This window comes from Indicator indicator, chromosome 15, assembly GCF_027791375.1.
Source record: "Indicator indicator isolate 239-I01 chromosome 15, UM_Iind_1.1, whole genome shotgun sequence".
NCBI classification, from domain to species: Eukaryota; Metazoa; Chordata; class Aves; order Piciformes; family Indicatoridae; genus Indicator; species Indicator indicator.
The window spans coordinates 1,770,663-1,792,225 of NC_072024.1; the positions used below are offsets into that span (position 1 = coordinate 1,770,663).

A 21,563-nucleotide genomic window follows, 5' to 3' on the forward strand; every position below is an offset into this window, starting at 1 on the left:
TTTATGCTGCACTTCATTGATGGTGGAACACTGACAATTTCATGGCTGTGGGGTTGGCTTCATTTGGGTACTTGCACAGCTGCAAAGAAAGCATCACAAGAAACTGAAGGTAACCAAAGGTTCTCCTTGAATCAAGATGGTTAGAGTGAGAAGCTGGCAGAGGTACCTGTGAGTCCTGAGGTCTAATAAAGTGAAGTTTGTTTTTAAAGGAGAGGAGTTTGAGCAAGGAGGAGAAACTTCTGCTATGTGAGGGTGCTGGAGGCCTGGAGCAGGCTGCCCAGAGAGGCTGTGGAGTCTCCTTGTCTGGAGAGATTCCAGCCCCACGTGGACAGCAAGCTGCTGTGGGTGCCCTGTTTTAGCAGGGGGCTTGGACTGGATGATCTCCAGAGGTCCCTTCCAACCCACTCCATGCTGGGATTCTGGGATTGCCCTCATGCTTTGGAACTTGGTGACAACATATTTCATGACCCTGAGTGGCCTTTCAAGAGCTCTCTTGTTGTTCTATGCTTGGAATTCTGTCCTAGCCAGGTGTCTGATAGCAGTTCAGTGGCTGGAACCAGCCTCTGTTGGCTGGGACTGCAAGGGTAGGATTGCAGAGAGACAGAGGCTGAGCTGTGTTCTCTGCTTCAAGGCTGGTGATGCAAGGACCAGATAGCACTCATGGTGTTTGGGGGGGTCGTGTTTTGGGGTTGGTTTGTTTGAATCTCCACTTCCTTAGCTACTCCAAATCATGCCAAGTGCACATTCCTGACAGGAAGGTAACACACCCTGCTGTCAGCTTGCAAACCCATCTCATCCTGAGGAGCAGGAATACAGGTGGTGTCCAACTAGGGTGAAACTTTTTCCAGGAGGGAAAGAGGAAGTAGATGATTCCAGCCCTGCATGCTGCTGGTGCCTGGCACAGTGCCCTTTGAGGGCAGAAAACCAGATCAGGCTCTGCCTAGGACAAAAATCCTCACAACCCTGGTTGTGTCTGGTATCCAGTGCAGCATGCAGAGCTGGAGAGGTTCTGCTGTAGAAGAGGGCACCCTTGATCAGGCAAGGAATGAAGTTAACAGCTTGTGAACTGCTTTTGCCAAGCAGATGAAACCCTCTGCAAGCTTTTTGAACTGACAGAAGTGACCTTAATGACCAACCCTTGCAACAATCACATGATAACCTTTAACTAATACCACAGCCTCATGTAAATTCCACCTAATTTTGCACCTAAACATGAAGAGAAAGTTGTTTGGTGTGAGGGTGGTAGAGGCAGGCTGCCCAAAGAGGTTGTGGAATCTCCTTGTCTGGAGAGCTTCTAGAACCAGATGGGCATTGTGCTCCTGTGCTCATGTGGGTAAGCTGCTGTGGGTGCCCTGCTTTAGCAGGGGGGCTGGACTAGATGATCTTCAGAGGTCCCTTCCAACCCCCACCACACTGAGATTCTTCTCAGCAGCAGAAGCATGAAGGCCATGCATGAAATGTGCAGCAGCTAACACTGAAGCTTGTCAAGTACAGGTAAAGACAAAATCAGACTTTGTTTAGCAAAGAGCAGCAAAATGTCCTTTGTCCCTTGTCATGATCAGGTTAATCTTTCAGGTCCAAATCAAAGTTGTTTTTTTTTTCATTAAAAAATGACTTGCCAATGACCTGCAGCACAGCATATCCCCCCCAAGACCCTCTACCTCGTGTGTGTTTGGTGAAAGGTTATGAGACAGTTGAAGTTCAAACTATACAGAACAATGGATGTTGCAGGAAATGAGTCTCAAAAACTTCTTTCAGCTGTCTCTCAAAACCATAGGTGCTTCCTTGGTGGAATCCATTTACCTTCCAGAGAACATGGTTCAGAAGCTATGGAGAACTCCCTGAGCAAGGCTCTGGTGTGGAAAAGAGGGAGTTGTCCCAAGGCAAGAAGGAAGCACAGGTGCGGGAACCACAGTAGCAAGGCTTCCTCAGGCCATCAGCTTCCTCTGGAGGTTTCTGTTCTCTGTCAGAGTTTGGTAAATTATGGAATCTTCCAGAATAATCATAGGAAAGTTCCTCTCCAGCAGAAATATCAGTGGCTGCAAAAAGGGCCAGCCTAGGCACCATTGAGTCAACCCGAACTGGCACCATGAATAAATTTGGCTCACAGGAGTGGTTCAGGAACCTGCCGACGTTACCAGTGTATGTGGGGTCCACAAATGTCTCCAGGACCCCACCGCTGTGGAGGTGCTCCCTCACCACTATGACATAGTTGGAGTCCTTTGGGGTCTGGGCCTGAATTCTTCTACGTGCCTCCTTAAAGCCCAGAACTTCCCCAGCATACTCACAGACGAAGCTGCCCTGAGCTATGAATTCCAGCGTGCGAAGCCCCCACCCTTTCCTTTCAGTCTTGAACACCTCCAGCCTGAGCTGCAAACCCCTCTGGACAAGCCTGTTCTGGCAGGATTCCCCACACTGGCACATGGCATTGCATTCAAACACAGGCCTGGTGTAGCCCTCCTCTTGCTCTGCAGCCCTGAGGCATGAGTTGCTGTAGTTTTCACCGTGGCGAAGGCAAGAGCAGGTGGCACGCAGGCAGGAGCTGGTAAGGCAAGAACAGCCTGGGAAGGTGATTTCAGTGGGGTCAACGTCTCCATCTGCTCCAGCCACGTTGTCTGGGCTGTACTAGGAAGAGAACAAGAGTCAAATCATTGTCATAATCAAGGCTTCCTTCCAGTCAGGGTTTTGGGAAGCTGCTGTCAGGCAGAATGGTTGGACTGGTCACAGCATGAACAGAACCAGTTCCCTTTCTCCCCCAGGCAGTTAGCAGCTCTCTGATTATGAACATAGATTGATAGCTTCATAGAATGGGTCAGGTTGGAAGGGACCTTAAAGATTATCTCATTCCAACCTCCTGCCATGGGCAGGGACACATCCCAGGTTGCTCAAGGCCTCATCCAGCCTGGTCTTGAACACCTCCAGGGAGGCATCCACAACCCCCCAGGGCAACCTGTTCCAGTGGCTCCCCACCCTCACTCTCAAGAATTTCTTCCTCGTCTCCACTCTCAATCTACAGATCAACTTCCTCAAACCTCCTACCTATGAGTCTAACATTTTACAAAATACAGATCAGATACTCCTTATAGCTGGAAACCAGATTTGATAGTGACTTTGGTTCTCAAATGAGTCTAACAGCCAGAAATAATTCCTTAGCAAGAGAAAAGCTTTTCATATGGGTGCAAGACAAGACAAGGGGGAATGGTTTGAAGCTGAGGGAGAGCAGAGTTAGGCTGGAGCTTAGGAAGAAGTTCTTCACTACAAGGAGGGTGTGACTCTGGAACAGGTTGCCCAAGGAGGCTGTGGATGCCTCCTCCCTGTGGGTGTTCAAGGCCAGGCTGGATGAGGCCTTGAGCAGCTGAGTCTAGTTGAGAGGTGTCCTGGCCTATGGTGGGGGGTTGGAGTGGATGCTCTCTGAGGTTCCTTCCAACCTGAGTCATTCTGTGATTCTCAAAAGGACACTGATGCCCCCAGCAGGTGAATAATTATCAAACCTCAGACTGTCACGACATAAAAGGTGCTGGAAGCCTTGCTGAATCTGGAAATCCAAACATAAATGCAGCTAGACAGCCCTGTGTGTATTTTTACTTCTCAGCAGCCAGCCTGCAAAGCTTTATTTAGAACCCTGGAGTAAGTGCTGTTACTAAATATTAGCATTTCACAGGCGCTTCTGTCTGGTAGCTGCTGGGTGTTGCCAAACATGCCACTTCATTCACAAGTTCCCTTTTTCACAAACATCAGCTTCCCCGAGCCCTCTGGCTTTACTCTAAACCCAGCTTCATCTCCCTTCTCTGTTCCCATCTGTTCCTATTCACTGACTACAAACGTTCTTATTTCTCTTAAATACCAGCACAGCACACAGTATAGGAATTTAGGGTCTGTTTGGAGTAGGTATTTTGTTTTTTTCCCCCCAGGCTTACTAGAATTTCTTCATTCTGTTTTCTAAAGACCCTCTGACATCACTGAAGGCAAACAGGTGGACTTCCAGGAACTGCAGGTTGCCCAGGGGAGGTGGTGGAGTCCCCAACCATGGATGTGTTCAAGAAGTGTGGAGGTGCCACCCTGGGACATGGTTTAATAGCCATGATGGTGTCAGGTTGACCTAAGATTGGACTCAATGATCTTAGAGGTCCTTTCCAACCAAAACATTTTATGATTGTAATCCACAAAATGTCAAAAACTGGATTATGCCTGAGAAAGTATGAAAAAAAAGTCACCTCCTGTATTTATATTTTCTTGTCAACTACTTCAGAGGGCTGTGCAGAGGAAAAAACTGCCAAGCATGTCAAGCTTTTACTTGCAGCCTAGTTTAACCCTGCCCCTGATGCTGACACCTTGTAGCACTCCTCCTAAAAGGCAATGTCTGAACTACGAGACTGAAATTTACGAAATGCCACAGATGGAGAAAAAATTGGGTGTCTATGATCCTGAAGTGCACGGGGAAGAAAGAGCCCAGAACGAGATCAGGACTAAGAGGTTGGTTGAGGAGGGGTAACGAGCGCCACAACCCATCTGCTGCATCTTGGGAGCGAGCGGCTGGCGGTGTCCCGGACGGGCCGCCTGAGGGGAACGGACCCCTCTGGGCCGCCTGAGGGGAACGGACCCCTCTGGGCCGCCTGAGGGGAACGGACCCCTCTGGGCCGCCTGAGGGGAACGGACCCCTCTGGGCCGCCTGAGGGGAACGAGCCGCCTGAGGTGCTCAGGCAGCGCTGACCACTTTTGCTTTTCCTTCTCCTTCCACTTCTCCTTCCTCCGGTCTCCCCCCACTCCAGCCCCTACCTGAAAGGCCGGCGGGGCCTCCCCTGGCGGTGCCACTGCCACGGCGACCGGCTCCAACCCTCCGCTCAGATCAGTCCCGGCCGCCATAACTCCAGCCCCGTCCCCTGCCCTGTGATGATTGGCTGTCCGGGCTGAAGCCTCTCTCTGATTGGCCAAACGGGAGAGACGCAGTGCGTGCGGGCGCGCATGCGCTGTGGCGAGGCGGCGCCGTGAGCCGCAGAGCTCGCCAGGTGCTGTCGGGCCGGCGCCATCTTGTGTCTCTTGCCCTGCGACGCTCCCGCGGTGGTGGGCGACCGGGGGGGCTCCGCTTCTCTGTGCACCATGCTTCTGAGGCTGCATTTGGTCAGGGAGTGGGGGGAAGGCAATGGGGCTGCTGCTGTGGTTTGCTCTCTGCGGCGGAGTTGCTCCTCCAGAAAATGAAGCAGCTTGGTGTGGCGCCTGTGAAAGCTCTGCAGCCGGAGCTCTTTTATGTGTCAGTTGCAAACCACCGAGCTGCTTCGGTTTGGCGTCTGACTGTAAATCCTTGCTCGTTTTGAAGGTAGTAAAATTTATGAATGGGTTTTATAGTTTTGTTTGGGTTTGGTTTTATTTTACTCTTCCTGGCTATTTTACACTTTTAGTTAACCCTTATATATCTTCAATAATGTGATTTGGAACGGGGGTGAGAAATCTCCTGGTCAGCTCTGACAAGGCCTAGGACTTGTGCTAGGTGGGCAGTGGGGACAGCAGCCACTGCATTCTCGCTGGGTAGAAAAGGATTTGGCAGGTTTTGAGCCTCTAGCACTGAAGAGCAAGGTCCAGGGTTTGTGCCTCCAGGTTTTATACCTCCAGCAATGCAGAGCAAGGTCTGGGTTTATACCTCCAGGTTTTATACCTCCAGCAATGCAGAGCAAGGTCTGGGTTTTCTATCTCCAGGTTTTATACCTCCAGCAATGCAGAGCAAGGTCTGGGTTTATACCTCCAGGTTTTATACCTCCAGCAATGCAGAGCAAGATCTGGGTTTTCTATCTCCAGGTTCTATATCTCCAGCAATGCAGACCAAGGTCTGGGTTTATACCTCCAGGTTTTATACCTCCAGCAATGCAGAGCAAGGTCTGGGTTTTCTGTCTCCAGGTTCTATATCTCCAGCAATGCAGACCAAGGTCTGGGTTTATACCTCCAGGTTTTATACCTCCAGCAATGCAGAGCAAGATCTGGGTTTTCTCTCTCCAGGTTTTATACCTCCAGCAATGCAGAGCAAGGTCTGGGTTTTATATCTCCAGGTTCTATATCTCCAGCAATGCAGAACAAGGTCTTAATCTTCACTTGGCTACTTTGTCAGGAGGTAGTTGAGCCAAATTAGTTTTGTGGATGAAGGGAGGTACCTATGTAACCAAGCTCTGGCTTGCTCTACTTTTCCAGCACTCTGGATGCTGTTTTCCTAAAGCAGTCATCACAAAACTGCTTCTGTGCTGTGTGGTAAGAGCGGGGCAGTCACACTTGGCCTCTCATCTGTGCTCTGTGAACAGCACACAGCTGTGGCAAGGAGAAAGGAGGCACACTTGGATTCTTCATGTGCTGCTGGTTCTACCAGTTTAGGGTTTTTCCCCTCCAGTCGGTTATTTTGTGCCCCAAGGTTGAGGAAGCTCTTAGCATCTTCTCAGCTTCTTTCCCCCTGTTTGTCAGCCATGTGTTTTCATTTGAAATCAATTATCCCATCCAAATGAGCTCCTCAGAACCTCTGGGCCCATGCTCTGCGCTCCTCCACAACCTGTTATTTATATTTTGCTCCTTCTTTCTGCCACATGCAGGAAATGGGAAGATGCTCCACCTGTTGTGTCCCCTTCCTCCTTCCTGTGAAGAGAAGCTGAGCCTCACCAGGAGAAGTACAGGTGAAATTGGATAGTGAAGTGTTTATTTGAGGATTGGGCAGTTAATGAGGTCAGCAGAATGGATGGATGAGTGAGGTTGGTTATGATTGCACTCAGCCTGGAAGAGAAGGGAGTGGAAGAGAAACTTACTGAGGTCAATGCTTGCCAGTATAATTTTGGAGAAGCTTTTGGGCAGTTTGAAGCTTAGGTCCATGTACCTGTAGCATCAGCACTTTGTGGACTCAGTGATCTTTTCCAACCAAAATAATTCTGATTCTAGGATTGAATGGAATGAAAGTGGTAGAAAGCTTTAAATACACCCAGCCTGTCTCAGTTTGTCCACCCAAGCAGCAGCAGAGCTGCTTCCCATGGAAGCCTCAGAGCCTGGATAGTTGATGCTTTCCTCCTGTGAGCCCTTCTCATTGTTGGGAAGGTGGAAGATTGGGTTTACGAGATGGATGCTGAAATGTGGAGTGATTGCAGGTAATGGTTTTGCAGTCAGGGCTTCCTGTTCTTATCAAACTGACCTTTAGATCAAGACACAGACAATTTGGCTGCTAATCCTTAGTGCCAGATGGAATTCTTCTCCATTTTGAGCTGACAGCACTAACGAGTCGTTACTCTCTACTACAAAGAAACAGATTGCTTGCATCTGCAAGAGATGGGGCTTTGGAAATCAGCAAAAGGTCATGGAAAATCTCATGTTTTCCACTTCCTCCTTCTCCCACTCAGGGTTTCTCTTGCATTGAATGGGTTGAACTGTTGAGATGTCTAGGTTGGGTGACAAAATTGAGTCAAGGGATTCTGCCCCTTGAGTCTGCTGTGCTGAGACCCTGTGTGTGACAGCACCACGCCACAGGGGTCTGCTGCACACCTTTCTGTGTTTTGGAGAGTCTGTGTGTTTGTGGCCCACTTGCCAAAAGGGTATAAATGAACCCCAGCTTCTGGAGTCCACAGGTTGTGTCTAGCACAGAAGTCCCTGCTGGGATGTACTTCTGCCACTGAAGGGCTTGGACTGTGCCTGTGAAAGTATCACTGGTTCCAAGATCCAAGGAGTGGGGATAGCTTTCTTTTTCTATGACTTTTTCATTCTCTCTCTTTCTTTCCCCTCTCCTTTTTCTTCTTTCTGCTTTCCCTCTGCTGCAGTCCATTACCAAGAGTTTCCCTTGGCCATAACCAACCCAGCTCATCAGCCCCTTGCTCTCAGTTCACTTTGATTTACTTCAAGGGAAGTTTTGAATCTTAGCACCACCTCCCTCTCTGCTCAGGCTTGGCACCAGGTCATGACATCATCTCCAGCAGGTCAGTGGCCATGTACTCTCCATCCTTCTGCCAGTCTGCTCTACCTCTATTAGAATATTGATCTGCAGAGACTGAAGTATAAAGAAATCCATATCCCATTAAGTGGAGCAGAGTGACAGTGTTCTCAGGTCAGGCAAGTTCAGAGCCTTGTGTTTAGACACCAAGGTGGTTGGGTTTGTTTTCCACATGGTCTTGACTAGGCAGAGAAGGTAAAAGCTGCAGGTAAAAGCTGTGAGGGTTTGTTCACCTGCATTCATGGCTGGAAGTCTCATTTACAAACAAGCCCATGTGAAAAGTGTTGGCAGTGCAAAAAGGTTCTGAGAGTTACTGTGACACTGGCAGTTTAATGGCTTCAGCAGTAAAGCAGTAGAATATAAATGCTCTACAGAGCAGAGGCAGAACAGACAGACACGAGCAATCTGATCCTGCATACCAGTGTCTGCTCCTAATTGCTCACAGTTGTGGGAAGTAAACATTTTGTTTTTCTTTTGTCAGAGATCAAAAATGAATCAAGGGCTGGAGAACTCTGCTGTGAGGACAGGCTGAGAGAGTTGGGGGTGTTCAGCCTGGAGAATGTTCCAGGGAGACCTTCTGGTGGCCTTTCTGTGCTTAAAGGGGCTGAGAAGAATGCTGGGGACAGACTTTTGGGCAGGGCCTATTGTGACAGGACAAGGGGTGATGGTTTGAATCTCAGAGGGAGATTCAGACTGGAGAGAAGGAAGAAATTTTCTGCACTGAGGGTGGTGAGAGCCTGTCCAGGTTGCCCAAAGAGGTGGGAGCTGCCCCATCCCTGGCACCATTGCAGGTCAGGTTGTTTTGGCCTCCGAGCAACCTGCTCTAGCTGGGGATGTCCGTGCTGACTGCAGAGGTTTTGGACTGGATGAACTTGAACGATCTCTTGTGTCCCAACCCAGTCTGGGATTCTATGGATATTTGCCACATAGAGGTGGTGACTGCAGCTCCCTTGTCTCCCCCTTGTTCCATGCACAGTCATCTGCTGTTTGATGATGGGCAATCAAAACAGACATTTTTCTCTTTCCTACCTTTGAACCAGACCAGCACACAGCTCTGTTAAGACATGCCCCTTGTGCTGAGGTGTGATTCCTCTTCATGCACTGAGTTGCTGTTGCTCTCTTAAATAAACAGACTCCTTGACTTGCTTGGCTGGAAGCTGAGTTTGTCCATTCATTTATATTTTATAGCTTGTGAAGTACATTAAAGTCCCCTCTGGGTTGAGAATTTGGAGTGATGAGAGGCACTGAGCAGTGACTTTGGCTGGCACACTGCCTGTTCTTGCATGGCCAAGCTCCTTCTCTCTGAGTCGCACCTGGCCCTCACTGAGTCTAGAAGCAGAATTCTGAGGGTCACTCCTGAGCCTGGGGCTGCTGTCTGCTGGAAGTGTCTCCTGCTGTGTGCTAATGAGCTGGCTAAATCTGCCCTAAGTAAGTGGATGCTGGGATGAAGAGTCTGATAATCAGGTTTATAAATCCAAAAGAGGAGAAGCTGAAGATTTAAGTGTGCGGAGAAAGCTGACCTTGGAAAATCCTAGGTATGGCAGGCTGCATCCAGAGGCCTGTAGGCAGCAGGGCAAGAGAGGGGATTCTGCCCCTTTGCTCTGCTGAGACCCCACGTCCTCCAATACTGCTTCCAGTGCTGGTGTCCCCAGCAGAAGGAGGACACAGAGCTGTTGGAGAGAGTCCAGATGAGGCCATAGAGATGATCCAAGGGCTGGAGAACCTCTGCCATAAGGATAGGCTGAGGGAGCTGGGGGTGTTCAACCTGGACAAGAAAAGTCCCCAGGGTGACACTTTAGAGCTGCCTTCCGGTACCTGAAAGGATCCTACTGGAAGGCTGCAGAGGGACTTCTCCTGAGGGTGTCTAGAGACAGGCCAAGGGGGAATGGTTTGAAGCTGAGGCAGAGCAGGGTTAGAGTGGAGCTGAGGAAGAAGTTCTTCAGTGTGAGGGTGGTGAGAGTCTGTCACAGGCTGCCCAGGGAGTATGTGGCTGCCTCCTCGCTGGGGGTGTTGAAGGCCAGGTTGGATGAGGCCGTCAGCAACCTGGGCTAGTGGAGAGAGGTTGGACCTAGAGGATCTCTGAGGTCCCTTCCAAGCTGTGCCATTCTGTGAGACTTTCTGCTTGCTTTTCCTTCTCATCCCTTCCCTCAGAAAGGGAACTTCTGGAACGTTTTGTGACTTTGCCTCATCTCTGTACCCCCTAAAACATGGTATTGTAAAATTGCTGAGCAAGTCTCTTCATTTTTGGCTTCTTTTTTAACACTTAGATTCTTGCTCTTGATTTCTCATTGCTTGTGTGAGTAAATCCTCTTACTGAAGTGGTTCTTTCTAGTGGTTTGCTGTCAGTTCTATGGCTGCGTTGCACTGATTCAAGCTGTCTTCAAGCACACAAGCTGTAAGCAAGAGCATCAGTCGTGTTTCCAGGCAGTGTGATCTCAAAAGCAATGTGTAGACATAGAAGGAAATGTACAGATTCATCTTGGCAAGGACTGTGGTGATCTCCCAAGCCATAAAGCTGAGCACGCAGAGTCCGTTGTGCTGCATGGGAAATGAAGTTGGTGCACTCTGACATTGTAGCCTTAATCAGGTTTCATCTTGCTGGGTCATCTCTCCCAAGAGCTGTTGGAATGCAAGCCATCTGAAAAGGCACACAAGCTGATGGAGAACGAGTCAGGAACAATCATTTTTATCTGTAGTGAGTGTTGGGTCCAGAGTGATGGATTGGGGAAGAAGTCCTTCAGTACTTGTCACACAGGACATCTTGCTCTGCAGCCTTGGCTTTATGAAAGGATTTGGCAGTGATAAAAATGGCTTCAGTTGGGTTTTAGGTTATTTGTTGTTGTTTTGCCAAGCGATATTTCCTTAATATATTACAAAGTTTTCAACCTGATGATTCTGTGCTGTTTATCATAGAGTGGCTTAGGTTGGAAGGGATCTCAAAGATCATCTACTCCAACTTCCCCACCATGCCCAGGGACACCTCTCAGCTAGACTCAGCTGCTCAAGGTCTCATCCAGCCTGGCCTTGAACACCCCAGGCAGGAGGCATCCACAGCCTCCCTGGGCAGCCTGTGCCAGAGTCTCACCACCCTCACACTGAAGAACTTCTTCCTCAGCTCCACTCTAACCCTGCTCTGCCTCAGCTTCAAACCATTCCACCTTGGCCTGTCTCTAGACACCCTCAGGAAAATTCCCTCTGCAGCCTTCCTGTAGGATCCCTTCAGCCATTGGAAGGCAGCTCTGAGGTCCCCCTGGAGTCTTTTCTTGTCCAGGCTGCACAACCCCAGCTCCCTCAGCCTATCCTTATGGCAGAGGTTCTCCAGCCCTTGGATCATCTTTGTTGCCTCATCTGGACTCTCTCCAGCAGCTCTGTGTCCTCCTTCTGCCCTAATCCAGTCCTCCAACTGGAGGCAGGATTGGAGGTGAGGTCTCAGCAGAACTGAATCAAGGGGCAGATCCCCTCTCTTGCCCTGCTGCCCACACTTCTCGGGCTGCAACCCAGCACTCAGCTGCCTGCTGGTCTGCATGAGGGCAGTTCAGAGCTAGCTTCAACTCGCTCTGCACCCAGCCTGGATTTGTGCCTGGGGCTGGCCCAACTGTGATGCAGAACCTTGCTCTTTGACTCATTGAACCTCATGCAGTTGGCACTGTCCCACTCCTCAAGCAATTTATGCCTTCACAGAGGTTGTGTTTTACCTTTCTTTGTATTGCCTTGCTGAGAAAGATGTCTCACAAGAGTATCAAAGGGCTACCTGATGTTCCCTTGCTGCTCCATAACCAGGCTCTGGTTTAAATGCAATCCATAATTTCTGCCTTGTTGTTATGACAACAGAAAACATAAAGGTGAAATTCAAATAGGAATGTAAATTAATATTAACTGGCTGTGCTGCAGCAGTTAAATCACTGGATGATTATAGACTAATAAGTCAGAATGACATGCAGTCCAGCAGAATGCTTTTGAGGAGGGAGGAGCAGTAGAAAGGAAGAATTGATGGGCCTTTACTCTAGCCTTGCACTGGGGTAGTAAATCAATTCCCCTCATCACATTATATGAACAGATTGATGAGTCTGCCTGCATCTGGGGCAATTAATAAGTCATCTTCTGCAGGACTAAGAGATCTACTTTTGCACTCTAACCTTTAAATACAATTTATCTCCAAGGCATCATGCTTAAAACTTTCTAAATGTTGCTTCTGGAAGAAAATTTGAGGGGAAAAAAGAAGAGAATAATGCCTTTCTAAATAAAAGAAATGAGTACACACAGCATTCCAGTTGCTTAGAATTTAATTACCTTTCCAAGATATTAATTTTGATTCATTTTCTCAATTTGTAGCATAATGTTCTCTGCAAAACTCTTTCTGCCTGTGCTAGGAAATGAAAACTTTCCATCTACCTCTTGGTCTTTCTGAATGCTTTGCAGCTAAATGAGATCCAAATAATGAGGGGGGCAGGAGAGGAGGTCTGATTCTGCAAGTGTTGTGTAAGGGACAGCAGTGCCTGTGCCAGCTGCAGGTAGCAGGAGGCATGACCTCCTGGATGCACAGGCGGTGAAGGAGCAAGTGTGATCTCTGTGCAGTCCTCAGTCACTAATTTCTCCTGAGAGTCATGGAACTGTAGAACTTTCCAGGCTGTAAAAGACCCCCAAGGTCATCAAGTCCAAACATGAACCCAACACTACTAAGTCTGCTGCTGAACCATGTCCCTCGGCATCATATCTACACATGTTTTCAAGAGGCCTCCAGGGGTGAGGCCTCAGCCACTGCCCTGGACAGTCTGTTCTAGGGCTTGACAACCCTTCTGGGGAAGAAATTGTTCCTAACCTCCAACCTAAACCTCCCCTGGTGCAACCTGAGGCTGTGTCTTCTCATCATGTAGCTTGCTGCTTGGGAGAAGAGACCAACCCCCACCTGGCTCCAGCCTTCCCTCAGGGAGTTGTAGAGAGCAATGAGGTCTTTCCTCCACCTTCTTTTCTCCAGATTGAACACCACCAGTCCCCTCAGCTGCTCTTCACCAGCCCTGTTCTCCACACCCTTCCCCAGCTCTGTTGCCCTTCTCTGGACCCTTTCCAGCCCCTCAATGTCCTTCTTGTAGTGAGTGGCCTAAAACTGAACCCTGTATTCAAGGTGTGGCCTCCCCAGTGCTGAGTCTGGGGCAGGGTGATCCCTACCCTAGTCCTGCTGGCCACAATTCTTGGCACAGAGGCTCTTGTAGCTTCTCTCCTTAAGTTCTTCAGAGCTGGAACTGTGAATGTTCACTGTGGAGTAATAATCTGGCATGATGCTTGCAGGTTCTAAAGCATAAAAGAAGGGAATGAAGAAAGAAAGTGCTGAAACTGAGCAAGGAAAGGTTCATTTTCTGTGCAGGACTTTGAAAGAAGGTAGGATCTGTCTAGATGTCATCCTCCTCTTGGTGGCTATGTTTGGTACTCTGCTTTCTGCTTATCAGCCCTTCCTGAGCCGGGGACTGGGTTGATAGAGGGGTCAGAAATGAGCTGTCGAGCTTGTGACTTGCTACAGGAACAATTTTCCATTACAGTTTTTTGGGATACACACAGAAGTGAGTTGCTCTTTGTCTGGGAAGGAACTGAAATTGCCACCATCACCAAATGTTTGAATGTCATTTGCTGTCCTCTGCTCTTTCCTGCTGCAGGGGAGTGGAGATAGCAGCTACCAGAATGGGAAGGGAGGAGCAGGGCTGGTTTGATAAGGTCAGCACTGTTGGCCTTCACCAGCAAGAGCACTCTGTGTAAAAGCCATGTTTTGAAGACGTTTGTAAGTCATCTCCAGCCTGCTGTCAGCCTGCTTTGCTGTAAGGCTGCCTGCTTTGAAGTGCTCGTCCCCAGAACCTGAGCAAACCACAGTGAGGCTGTGCTGTACCAGTCAGTTACATTGGGCTGGTAGTGACAGGATGAGAGGGGATGGTTGAAGCTTGAGGGAGCTTGTAGATGCCCCGTCCCTGGAAGTGTTTGATAAGGCCCTGAGCAATCTGGGCTAGTGGAAGGTTGGAACTGGATGATTTTGAAGGCAAATTCCAACCCAAAGCCATTCTGTGAAGTGTTGGGAGCATGTTCTCTAGGCTTTGCTACCATGGCACAGCCTAAGGCAGCTTGGGGTGCTGAAGGAGCCCCATGGCTGCTTCTTTGCCAGGGATGTTCTTCCTTAGGGATGTGGTGGAACTTTCCCCATTAATTAGCTGTTGAGCTCAGTGAAGAGAAAGGTAGAGAGTAGCCAACCTGCTTGCCTGCAGAAAGTCCTTAGCTGTGCTGTGTGATCACAGAGGTTTCATTCCCCATCTTCACTACCAGTTTGATCTCTTCCCTGGAGAGAGCTTAACTAGGTGAGTGAGTGTTTGAAGCAATGCTCCAGATGGGTTAAAAGCACAAACAGCTCTTTGTGTGCTTCCAGGCTCTGGCATCCCATGGATTAAGAATTCCCCGTGGGTGTTCTCCAGCTCTGTTAAGGATTTCACAGCACATATTTCCAGAGATACAAATCAAATCTACCCCCAGATCTAAATGTGGAGATCCCAGTTGTTAGGCTGAGATCTCCATACAGAAAGTGAACTTCCTGGGGATTGATCACTGACCATCATCAATCCTGCCTTTGCCACTAACCTCTGTGACATATCCATACCACAGGCCACAGCACAAAGTGCTGAGCAGGCAAAGGTGAAGGAGGCAACACTCTGCTATGTGAAAAGCAGCTGAGCCGCTGGGGAAATGAGCTGCTCTGTGTTTAATTTAGCTTTAGTTTGTTCTAATGCCATTTGACTCTTTGTTTTGAAGAGGTTGGGGAAGCACAGAGGCAGTTTCATAGTTCAGCTGTCTCATGCAGACACAGGAATCAGCATCTTCCTTTTCCTCAGAAGCAGTATTGAACTGGTAATATGTACAAACTAGTAGCTGACAGGCATGCTTGAGATAGTGCATTTAGCAACAACCTGTGTTCAGTCAGGCCTTGGTTTTTCACCTTTCCTCCTGCCTTCTTGAAGTGCTTCTTGATTTATAGTTATTTCTCTGTTATCACATGGCTGAGAATGCATCACTTCGGTTCATCGCAGAAGTCCCTTAGTGAGAAAGAGGTAGAAGATCTCTACTTGGCTGAAGGAAAGGTGCTTGCCTCCTCAGGGCAAACCAGGAACTGATTTCACAGAACCCCAGCATGGTAGGGTTGGAAAGAAACCCCTGGAGATCATCCAGTCCAATCCACCTGCTAAAGCAGGGCACCCACAGCAGCTTGCCCAGGAGCACAATGCACAGCTGGGCTTGGAAGCTCTCCACACGAGGAGACTCCACAACCTCTCTGGGCAGCCTGCTGCAGGCCTCCAGCACCCTCACAGGAAAGTTTTTCCTCATGTTTAGTTGGAACTACAGTGGATTTAAAAGCTGTAATAAGTTTCCATGTCCAAATCTATTTTTACTCTTATAAATTAAGAAAATTAATTGGCTGCAGCTGGTGTTCCTGGTGCCATGGCCACTGAGAATTTTGATAGAGGTCAGGATGTTTCTAGAGTCAGTTTGGGAATGATTTAAGAAAACCCAACCCAATTCAAACAACCAAGTCAGAAAACCTTCTGTCTGTATTATATTTAATGACCCTCTTTAGGAGGAGAAGCAGAGACTGTCTAGTCCCAACCTTTCTGTAGACCATTCACCATAGTGAGGTCATCAGTCACCAGAGTGCAAGTGCTGATGGAAATATAATGGTATAGATTAGCTAATTAAGGATTTGTACCAACATTCTTACTGACCCTTCCTCCTGGGAATTTTGGCACACCTAGTAAGGCGTAAGGAAGAAGCTCTTTACTATGAGGGTGGTGGAACACTGGAGCAGGTTGCCCAGGGAGATGGTGGAGGCCCCATCCCTGGAGATACTCATGGTCAGGCTTGATCGGGCTCTGAGCAGCCTGCTCTAGTTGGGGATGTTGCACCTTACTGCAGGAGGGTTGGACTAGATGAGCTTGAAAGGTCCCTTCCAACTCAAACAGTTCTGTGATAAGGGAAGGCTGAGGTGGTTTCTTGGCCAGGCAGCTGTGTGGAGTTGCTGTTGAGGGTACTCTGTGAAACATGGCAATAATGAAGAGCAATCTTGCTTTCAAAGGATCATTGGTGACCTTTAGATTCGAGCTGGGAGTCTCATCATGAACTGCAAGCAGGGGATCCATGACTTCTTTCCCTTTCCTTCTGAACTGAAAGGTTGTTTTCTCTGAAATTACCAGTTATTACAGAAAGGTCAAACTGATGGAGCTGCACCTGGGGTAAGCAGACACTGACCTTGTTTGTCTCAACACAGTGTTCACAGCTTCGTCATCTAAGGATGACGCTCTTGTCGCTGTTTCATAACGTGCTGCACCCAGACAGGTTTGATGGGCTGGCTCTCAGCTGCTGCACATCTGTTCTCCTTGCTCAGGTGGGGTAATGGAAAATGATCCTGCTGCAAGCTTTGGTGCTTTGCGGGAGCTGTTCCTCACCTGCTCTTTGTGCAGCCTGCCTAACAAATAGCGCTGAAGGCTCCCCTATGGCTGTCACTCTGTGTGTGCTGTTGGGGCCACCAAGGCTTTGTCATGTTGCAGAGAAAGGCTGAGTCCTCTGGGATTGTTAACCATTGAAGGGAGAACTTATCACCATGTAGTCCTTTCAGGGGGCTGGAGAGAGCCATGAGGTCTCCCCTCAGCCTCCACTTCTCCAGGCTGAGCAACCCCAGTTCCCTCAGCTGCTCCTCAGCATCCCTGTTCTCCAGACCCTTCATTGCCCTTCTTTAGACATGCTTCAGCCCCTCAATGTCCTTGCAGTGAAAGGCTCAAAACTGAACCTAGTATTCAAGGTGGTGAAATCTTGAAATGAGGAGAGTGGTTGTGATCTACTCACATAAGCTGGCTATAAAAATGAATTCTCTGTTTTATGGAAGAATAAAGTTTTTTAGACCATATTTCAGCTCTCAGCAGTTGGGTTTTCAGGTGTGTCTAACATTAAATATAAATACTGAGATTCAAGGAAGTAGGCTGGGTACAGACTGGGCTCTTGACCTGGATCTTCAGTATTTGGTTAGTAAGAGAAATGTGCCTGTGTTTATATATTTTTATAGCTTTTAGTGTCTTGTTACTGTCAGTTTAATCCTGAATTGATCTGAATTGTTATCCAACCATGTGCCAAGAGATGGCACTGCAGCCCTGCTCAACCTGAGGTGGAGCTGGGAGGAAACTCCAGAAGCTCTGACAATCCAGAGCCGCCTTCCCTGTGGTTTTTGGTGGCCTCTCCTAGAACAGACCGGTAGAGTTATCAGCTTGCTGCCTACATGCTGTGGGTTGAGAACACAAGCAGAAGTGAGGATGATTGCCTGCTTTGCAGTGCTCTGTTCAGATCTGGAGAGTTGTACTCCCAGCCTGCACACATTGTAGATCTCTAAACTCTGCCTTGGTTTCTCAGTCTCTCCCCAGAATTCCAAAGGCAGCTCTCAGACTGGAATCATAGAATGGTCTGGGTTGGAACGGACCTCCAAAGGTCATCTAGTCCAACTCCTCAACTAGATCAGATTGCCCAGAGCCCCGTTGAGCTTCATGTTGAAGATCTTCAGGGATGGGGCGTGAACTACCTCCCTGAGCATCCTGTTCCAGTGTTCCACCACCCTTATGGTAAAGAACTTGTTCCTAAAACATAATTTCCAGCTGGTGCAGATCTGCTGACTGTTGTGGTGCCGCACTGCTAGCTGTGGGATATTAACAATAATAAATCCTAGCCCCCTAAATATGAATCCCCTGCTAGGTGCTCTGCATATGCAGGTGAGGCAAGGCTTGTAGAAAGAAGTAAGCTCTGATTTCTCAGGGTTACAAGACCAGGCAAGCTCTCTGCTATGAAAGACCTTGGAGTCCTAGTGGACAGCAAGTTCTCCATGGGACAGCAATGTGCCCTTGTGGCCAAGGGGGTCAATGGTACCCTGGGGTACATCAAGAAAAGTGTGGCCAGCAAGTCTAGGGAGGTTCTCCTCCCCCTCTACTCTGCCCTGGTGAGGCCTCACCTGCAAGGCTGTGTCCAGTTTGGAGCTCCCCAATTCAAGAATGACAGGAATCTGCTGGAGAGCTACAAGGATGCTGAAGGGACCTGAACATCTGTCCTATGAGGAAAGACTGAGAGGCCTGGGGCCATTTAGTCTGGAGAAGAGAAGGCTGAGAGGGGACCTATCAATGTCTGTAAATACCTGAGCAGTGGGTGTCAAGGGCCAGACTCTTTGTGGTGAAAGAACAAGCTGGAAATCTGATCTTTGAGAAAGCCCACAAAGGAATGGACCTTGATCTGTGTCAGCAGAGGCCAGTGGAGCTTTAATGTGCTGTACTGTTTTTTTTTTTTCCAACCACATTAGGAGATCTTGGAGAACTTTACAAGAGATGTGAGTGAAGGAGTGGGGAAGTGAGGTCCAAAGGACAAATGACTCATTGAAGTCTGCCTAGCAGGACTTCTTCCATCTCTGTCCTCTGGCCAGACTGCCACAGCTAAAGCTGAGCACTCAAGCCTGCTCCTGCAGTGGTTGTCCTTACCCCTGGGCTCTGGCAAGTGCTGTTTTCCACCTCTGTGTTCTAGCCAAACACCAGTGAAGGCAGTGGGAGTCCTTCCATTGTTTTTTGGTTAGGCCTGGTTTTGCAGTGGGGGTCCCATAATCCTCAGCATTAATAATCCTTGTCATCCTTGTGCTGTTCAGGGGCTTCTTAGATCAAATATTAACTAATTTCTCATTTCTTGGGAAGGATGGGCTGTGTTCTGTGCCAGAAAGCCTGCTCAGGCTGTGGTGTGTTATCAGATGGAAACTGGTATACAATGGGCAATCTGTGATCCCACTCCGAACTCATATTCAACTGTTGCTTAGCATTCAGCAGCATCCCTGCTCAGGATTATCTCCACATATGCCAGCGTTGCAGCATCTGAATGATTCGAGTGTGTGCAGGGTAGAACAGAGAGAGAAAGCCTTTTGTTGCTGGCGAGCTGAAATGGTGAGGATTAGTGATTGTTTGGAGGAGATTTTTGTGCACTTACCTGAACAACCCATGAAGTTGGCTACTGAATTTGTGGTTTGATATGTTCCCAAACCTAGGGTGGTGGAATGCTGCTGAATAAAGTGAATTGTTTACAGCAGAAATTTGTTTTGATAGCAGAGTACTGAGAAACTTCTAATATTAAGGCGGGGGAAGCAATTCCCATTGGTAAGAAAACTAAATGCAATTACCAAGGCTTTTTGCACTCTGCCAGCACTGGATATTAATTCCCCCTCTCCCCAACCTCCCTCGCCATCCTGAAAAGCACTTTCTACTTGACCCCTTTCCATATATCCTCATGGACTGCACTGCTCTTGATCTTGAATAAATTTTTAGGCCACAAACTCTGATTTGTTGCCACTGCTGGCACTAACTCTGTGTCTCTGCTGCACTTCCTTGGTTAAAGGGCTTCCAAAGGGAGTGTGTTCAGCCATGCCTTTATCTTCCATCCGTGCCCACAGGATTTTGGGGGGTTCTTTGAGATCCGTCCTGCTCACTTCAGAACTTTTTGCTGCAGACAGCAGTTAAGGGGTAAAAAAACCCTCACTGGACCTAGTTACAGAAATAAAGACTGCAAAGTGTACACTGGGGGAGATTCTTCTTGCTGGAACTCTGCATTTTGATTCCTGATTGGCTTTGTCTTTCCATCTGTTCCTCTCATCTGTAGCTCTTCCACTGTCTCTCACCAAAGGCTGCTCAGAAGCTGGTAATTGCTGGTGTGTTTTCCTGTCTGCCAGACTGTTTTGGGGCTGGCTGCTGACTGGTTTCCACTGCACTGATCTGCTTTGTTCCCCTGACTCAGATCTGCTGCTTCATCCCTCTCTTTCTCTGACACAGACACTTTTCCTCCCAGTGAGAAGACTCCTGACAAGATTTTTGCTCTTGTGTTCTGCCTTCCCTGTGTCACTCAAAACTTTGTTTTGTGTTGTTGTGTGGCATAATTTAGTGTGATTTAGGTTGTTTTCTGCTATGATTGAACCACCTTTTCTTTCATCACTCTGAATAATTAGTTGAGCAGTACTTTGAGCTGTGTATTTGAAAGATTCTCCCTCCTCTCCTTATCTCTGCCTTTTTATTGTGAGAGTCAAGCAGATTGAATTTCAGGGTGGTATAAATGCAGAGCTGTGCTGGTTTCTGTTGGGTTATACTGGAATCCCCACTGTAACAGAGATTTATTTTCTTTTATTAAATGCACCACAAGTTTTAAAACAAGAAGCCTGGCAGTGTCATGAAATCATGGAATGGTTTGGGTTGGAAGGGACCTCAGCTCTCATCTATTCCAACGTCCCCACCATGGGCAGGGACACCTCTCAACTAGACTTGGCTACTCAAGGCCTCATCCAGTCTGGCCTTGAACTCCCCCAGGGAGGAGGCATCCACAGCCTCCCTGGACAGCCTATTCCAGAGTTTCACCACCCTCCTACTGAAGAATTTCTTCCTCAGCTCCCGTCTAACCCTTGCTCTCCATCAGGTTCAAACCATTCTCCTGTCCAGCGTCTAGACATCCTCAGGAAAAGTCCCTTAACTCCAGTCACCTGAGGTATTAGGAAGAAATTCTTGACAGTGAGGGTGGGGAGACACTGGAACAGGTTGCCCAGGGAGGTTGTGGATGTCCCCTCCCTGGAGGTGTTCAAGGCCAGGTTGAATGAGGCCTTGAGCAGCCTGGGCTGGTGGGAGGTGTCCCTGCCCATGGCAGGGGCAGGTGGAACCAGATGAGCTTTAAGGTCTCTTCCAACACAACCCACTCTGTGAATCTATGAGAAGGATGCACACACTCTGTGTTAAAGGAGCTTAACCAAGTAGTTCATATCCAAGCTTCAGGTTTTATTCTTTTATTTCTTTAAAGGAGGCTTCAGGAGGAAGCTTCAGACTTCTTACATGAGGATGTTTCCCTCCCTCTTCTCTCGTGCCTGCTTCCCATTGTTTTCCCAGTGGCTTTAGGAAGTTAATTAAATTTTAACTAACTTTTGTATTATCACATTTGGCACACAGCACTGTTGACAATACAAACAGAGCAGCCATTGTTTAATACACCAGGAAAATAACAAAAAGGGGGAAAGAAACCTGAGCTGGCTTCTAGTGGCTGCAGCGAGCGCTGACTTTGTGTTTTTAACTTCCTGTAGAGCAAACCCCAGCAGTGCCAGTTTCTGATACCCCCAGGCTTGCTCCAGTTCTAACAGCCCCAGCCATTAGTCCCAGATTCAACTCCTGTGTCCTGCAGCTCCTCATGTTGCCAGTCCCAGCATCACAGAATCACAGCATGCCAGGCTGGAAGGGACCCCAGGGATCATCTGCTCCAACCTAGGTGATAGTGGAGTTGAAATGAGCTGGCCCAGCGCCCTGTCAGGCTGAGTCTTCAAGCTGTCCAGTGTAGGGAATCCACTGCTTCCCTGGGAGATGATTCCAATGTCTTAACTGTTCTCATGGGGAAGCATTTTCTTCTGGAGTCCAGCTGGAATCTGCCCAGCAGCAACTTGTCCCCATCATCTCTTGTTTTTTCCATGGGACTGCTGGTAAAAAGGGAGTCTCTATTGCCCTGGTAGCCACCCTTTATGTACTGGTCTCCTCTAATCCTTCTCCTCCCAGGTGTGCTGGTAGGT

General features: G+C 48.5%; 1 protein-coding gene across 1 annotated transcript; it reads right to left on the bottom strand.

Moving 5' to 3' along the window:
* Positions 1-1,827: 1,827 nt before the first annotated feature.
* LOC128971857 (histone-lysine N-methyltransferase SETMAR) lies at positions 1,828-5,115 on the bottom strand. Its single transcript, XM_054387580.1, has 2 exons — positions 4,777-5,115; positions 1,828-2,625 (listed from the first exon to the last, which is right to left on the bottom strand). Exons 1-2 carry the CDS (start codon positions 5,113-5,115, stop codon positions 1,828-1,830), a joined length of 1,137 nt encoding a protein of 378 aa, XP_054243555.1.
* Between the last annotated feature and the right edge of the window lie 16,448 nt (positions 5,116-21,563).

Excerpts from the sequence above, each read along its gene's own strand:
- LOC128971857 (XM_054387580.1), bottom strand. The coding sequence starts at position 5,115 with ATGCAGCCTCAGAAGCATGGTGCACAGAGAAGCGGAGCCCCCCCGGTC. Across the intron at positions 2,626-4,776 it reads AGGCCCCGCCGGCCTTTCAG|TACAGCCCAGACAACGTGGC; the intron begins GTAGGGGCTGGA and ends TTCTCTTCCTAG.